The following is a 5,615-nucleotide window of genomic DNA, read 5'->3' on the forward strand; positions in this document are numbered from 1 at the left end:
ACATCATCGTGACTTTGTTGCACCGCTGCCCACAACTGGATCTCGGTCTCCTTTCTTTTCCTATAAGCCAGGGGGCACCGATTAAACTGAGCACGAATGATCTCCAGTCCCAATGTATCGACCGTCGCCACCACTGTCCGCCATCTCTAGAAAGGAACACGTGCAAAGCCGTCCACCAGAGCAGCATATGGAAAAGATGATAATATTGATGAGTTGCAATTTTTCAGGCGATTGAAGAACAGTTTGCCTGTAGTTTTTTTTTCGCTTCAGATTTGCTAGATCTAAGTCGACCTAGAGCTTGCAGAACTTGGAGATTTGTTGAGTTAATGAGAGAGGTGGGAGTGAGGATTGATATTGATTCCAAGATTTGCGATCCAAAAGTTCATAATAGGTGACTTATGGATTTGAAAATTCTATTTCAGACTAGACACACTCTTTTTCTTAAATGGTGGAATGCACATAGTTTTTGCTTTTGTTCTGTGGTTCTGACAATGTACTTAGTAACGAATATAATCTTTTCTGATTACTAATCTTCCTCTCCTCCGGGAATTCCAAGGTATCGATGCGTCACTTTACAGGAGGCCCTGTTGGTAGCAGACTTCGAGCGTGTGGTTGGCCATGAGCCGGTTCACCTTCTCCGTGGGATGGAACGCGTCCCAGAAGAGGAACTTGTCCGCGTCGTCGCACGTCAGCGCCGCGCCGCCGCCGCACATGTATCCCATCTCGAACTTGCCCGTCGCGCAGCACCCCTCCTCCACGTTCTCCAGCCCTGTATGCCATGCACGGTGCTCAGGTCTAGTCGTTATATTCGTTAGCAATTACTCCTAGTCTGGTGCAGTGGCTAGCTCACCGAATTTTGCCGGGTTGGCGATGAGGTTGGCAAAGTTGTCGTAGACGGAGATGTAGGCGAGCTTGAGTCGCGGGAACTCGTCCCGGAGGCCGCGCACCATGGCCTCCACCTTGGCGTTGTAGCTCCTGGCCACCTCGTTGTACTCCTCGACGCACCCGCCGCCGCGGAGCACGTTGGTGGTGCGCTCCAGCGGCAGGCAGCCGATGGCGGCGAGCCCGGCGAAGGTGACCCTGCGCGCGCCGAGGCGGTGGATCCGCGCGAGGAACCGGCGCGCGCCGGCGACGAGGAAGTCCTCGAACTCGGGCACCGTGAACTGCGCGAACCGGCCCGTGGCGAGCAGGAAGTAGTTCTCGAGGAAGTCGTTGGTGCCGATGCTCACGACGTGGAGCGCGCCCCGGACGATGGCACGCGCGCGCGCGGCGCCGGCGTGCGCGCGGAGCCGGCGCTGGTACTCCCTGTAGTACTCCACCTCCTTCCACAGCGGGATCACTGACTAGTGGGACGGCGTTTGTCAATGCAACATCAGTTCAGCTCTGAAGCGAAATGCGAGAGAATATGATTGCACCTTGGAAGCAAATTTGCGTGTTGAAACAAATGCGTGAGGTCGATCGTATCATGTATGGGGATCAATAATTCAAGATCCATGAACAGTGACCGGCGGCGCTTTTAAGTAGATGAGAAGCCAATGTGCCATATGCCCACGGCCATGCATGGGTGTGTCAATTTTTTAGACCCGAATGAAGTATAAATTTTGGACTCTATATATAATTATTTTATAATTATGAGTACCGTGTCGCGTACGCAACTCGAATCCAAATAGCCAAGTTTTACCATAATAACTATAACCAACTGAGCTATGCAAAATATGGTTGGGCACAGAAGGATAAAGGCAGCTGTCCAGAATAATTGTCATGTCAAACTTGTGTTCTACAACCTGCTTCAAGAACACCATCCTAGTATATTCCTATGTCGATGCCATATACAGACTATCTAGTACTCCACTACCGTATGTCTCTATCTATACACTTCCCTTCAACGGATCGTCGGTCTTTCACGGATGAACACTGGACTGTCGGCTCCATCCATCCATAAACAGCTACAACCCTTGAACCGCTACCTAGTACCGGCCTCCAATCTCATGAACCAACACAGGGTGTTACTAGATAGAATTGGGCTGCATTATTACAGAAAGAATCATTTGTTCCCTATCATTATTGTCGATTCATAAGCTCAATCAATACATAAAAAATCGAGCTATCAAAAATCTACAGTGATAGTACTACCGGTTCTTGTTACAAGTTGGTACTGATACATTACTACCGGTTTTAGCTATAAACCAGCTATGATAAGTTGATTATCACTACTGCCGGTATTTTTTCTGAACTGGTTGTATCAGTGCTGGTTTGTAATAAGAAACAACAGTGATAAGAAAGTATCATTACCGATTCATAAGCTCAACCAGCATATAAAAAGTCATGCCATCAAGAACTGACAGTGATAGTGTTTATCATTGTCGGTACAACTTTCACGCACTGTCGGTACAGCTTCTCCCGAAACTTTATAAATTAACCTCCCCTCCGGTTGCTCCCACTCCCCCTCTCTCTCTATCTCTCTCTCACGCGTTCGAGATCGGCCTCCGCCCCCCCCTCTCTCTCCCCACCGCTGTCGCCACTGCCGTCGTGACATTATCTGCCATGGAAACTCCCTCGCCACCACCATCTCTGGCCACTCCATCCGCCCCCGTGCCTTCGTCCGACAATGAAGAGGTAGCTCCAGCATCAAAGAATTCACATGAGGCGCAATCCGACTCCGAATCGACGGGGTCCTTATCCACCGACGAAGTATGGGTATACTTCATTGACGAGCCGGCACCAAAGAGTCACTAGTGCATGGAGAAGGAGGAAAAGGACGGTGAGGAGTCAAGTGACGATGATGACGACAGCCCCAATGACTACTTTGTTGTTGACGATTTCAACTGGTGGTAGATGTAGGTGCACGACGGGTGGTTCTTTTGTGACGGCGATCTGAACTGAAGTTTTAGGGTTACATTTGTGTGTGCGGTCAGACGTTTCTTTTGGTTAGACAGTGACTACTAGCTAGGGTTTAGTAATTAATATGGTGAAGAACTGTGATGTTGGTTTAGTAATGTAAAGCTTAATTAATTATGGTATGTTGTTTCAATTTTGATTTTTTTTTCAGGATTGTGTATCAGTACCAGTTGGAGCCACGAACCGACAATGATAAGGGATATCAATCGGTAGTTTGAAGCTAAGAAACGACAATAATACTAACTATCACTACCGGTTGGAGTCACAAACTGGTAATGATGGTAAGTATCCGTGTCGGTTCTCGGCTAGTTATGATAATCCATGATTATCACTGTTGTTTAACCACTACCGATTAAAAAACCGACTATTTTTACTTAATCACTGTCGGTTAAAAAAACCCGATAGTAAAATAGTTTTTAACTGATAATAATAAGGGGTTATGTAGTAATGCTGGTAGCTAACATGAGGTCCCGATCACCATCCAAACCAGAGAATTATTCTAGGAATGAACAGTACCTGGCGAGTGCGATTAAATTCAGGCTACTAAATGCCGGCCGGCAAAGTGGTTGCAAGACGAAGCAATCGCCAGCATATTCATCAGAAGACAGCTCAGTACTAGAGCTCCAAGGCCTTGAGCTGCTGAAAGTTCAGAAGCCAGCTCAGGATTTTTGCGGTGCCGCAGTAGAAAACTGGGAGTGGTCCATTTGTCCTATGATTGGCTGGCGCTAGATTCGATCCCCACTGTAGTTACAAGCCCAACTACTAGCCCCATCTGGGGCAAGAAAAACGGTGCAACTAGGAAGGAATTGAATGTGTTGACTCAGGGACGCCATGCAGATCGATCACACGGGGAAAAGGAGATGACTGTATTCCGTGGAGCCGAACTGCAGCGCGGCTCCATCCTACGATGATACCATCTTTTTTATGTCCCATGAAGATATGTGGTATACACATAGTCACATACTCATTCTCAGTAGCGGATCGGATCTAGGCCTTGGATAGTTGGCGATAACATTCAGTAGTGAAAAGTGCATGCAAAAGCTGATCGACACCGAACAGTATGTACAACAGGCGGCGAGGCGGCGGATTACTTACCAAGACGCCGGCGGTGGCGTTGTCGATGCCGGTGCCAGCGGACGCAAAGCAGACGCCGCGCGCGAAGTCGTCAATGCCGTACGCCGGGTCGAGGTAGGCCGGAACGAGCGGCGGCAGGCCGAACGCCTCGGAGATGAAGTCCGGCGGCAGGCGGCCGTTGCCGAACCGGCCCGTGGCGCGGGGGCCGCCCGGCATGTCCCGGCCGTACGGCGGGAAGTCGGCGCGCAGCGTTGTGGGGATCTGGTTGTTGTTGCCCGTGTCCACCGTCGAGTCCCCGAACACGATCACTGCCGGCACCCGCGGCGGCGCCGCCCGCGACACGCCGCTCATCACCACCAGCAGCAAGAGCTGCGCCGCTGCTTCGAGCCGGGAACGGCTGGACGGCGCCATGGCAGAGTCGACGAGATGCGGGTGCAGCGTACGTATGTTGCAAGTGATGCCGAGCGAGTGGCGTTAGCTGTTAAGTGCGCTGGTTTTCTCGCCATAATAAAGGGAGGTGAGCTGCTGAGGTGGCGGGAAACTGTGGCACTTGCACACTGCAGAGCAGAGGTCAGAGCTCACAGGCGTGTCGGCTGATGCGTCGAGTGGTCGCTCTTGGCTTGCAGATAGCAAAAGCTCTCAGCTGAATGCAGGCGTTCCGACAGCCCACCGGTCGAGGAGATGTTGCATCCTCAGCTAGCGCCAAGCTAGAAGACTGCATCACTTACATGTTTTCTCTGCCCTTATCCCTTCCTGAAAAATGTTGATGATCCAGTCCGGAATAGGCAGATGAGCACCCATCTTGCTTATTTTGGTCAGTTAGCGCAGACCTCGGACAAAGGAAGGTGTCTGATCAGGAAAATGAAAACCTGACAAAGCCTTTTATGGAACACAGTAAGGCCTCGGGACCTGATTGTTTCCCAATTGAATTCTATCAATTCTGTTGGGATTTTATAAAAGATGATTTGAAGGTTCTTTTACATGATTTTCATCAGGGGAGGTTGCAAGTTGTAAAGTTGGTGTTGAAGTTAATGATCAAATGGGTGCCTATTTTAAAACTCATAAGAGGCTTAGGCAGAGCGACCCATTATCTCCTCTGCTGTTTAATTTAGTAGCCGATTGTATATTTTGGTAGAAAGAGCTCAGTCTTGCGGTCATATACAAGGTTTAATTCCTCATTTGGTTGATGGAGGTGTGTCGGTGCTACAATACGTTGATGATACCATTTTTTAACTACGGAATGACCTAATTGGGTTTACTTGTCACATTGCTCGATCATTCTCTTCTACCGTTTCATGCGATTCTCAAACTTCGATTGGTCCACCATTTTTATACAGATTCCAATTGACCCAATTCCGCATTCATAATTCATAAAAAGTCCATAACAATTGTTTTACTCTATTCCAATTATCAGTTAGGGCTTAATAAGATCTCACATAACATCTTGCTTGTACATCCTTTTTTGTCTATTCGGCAATACCCTAAAATTCCAACACGCCACCACCATATCATCGTTGCATGCACCAAGCCCTTCATTCTTTTTCTCTGCTAATGTCATGCCATCGCTATAGTTAGGGTTTTCATCTGGCAAATAATTTCATAAATTGGTTGAGAATATTTTCAGGGAATATTCTGACTCCTTT

At 48.6% G+C, this 5,615-nt stretch overlaps 1 protein-coding gene across 1 annotated transcript; it reads right to left on the reverse strand.

Moving 5' to 3' along the window:
* Positions 1-299: 299 nt before the first annotated feature.
* LOC133920674 (GDSL esterase/lipase At4g26790-like) lies at positions 300-4,570 on the reverse strand. The gene is made up of 3 exons (XM_062365270.1): positions 3,994-4,570; positions 851-1,343; positions 300-769 (listed from the first exon to the last, which is right to left on the reverse strand). Exons 1-3 carry the CDS (start codon positions 4,381-4,383, stop codon positions 573-575), a joined length of 1,080 nt encoding a protein of 359 aa, XP_062221254.1. The 5' UTR covers positions 4,384-4,570; the 3' UTR covers positions 300-572.
* Between the last annotated feature and the right edge of the window lie 1,045 nt (positions 4,571-5,615).

Source organism: Phragmites australis, chromosome 6, assembly GCF_958298935.1.
Source record: "Phragmites australis chromosome 6, lpPhrAust1.1, whole genome shotgun sequence".
Taxonomy (NCBI): domain Eukaryota; kingdom Viridiplantae; phylum Streptophyta; class Magnoliopsida; order Poales; family Poaceae; genus Phragmites; species Phragmites australis.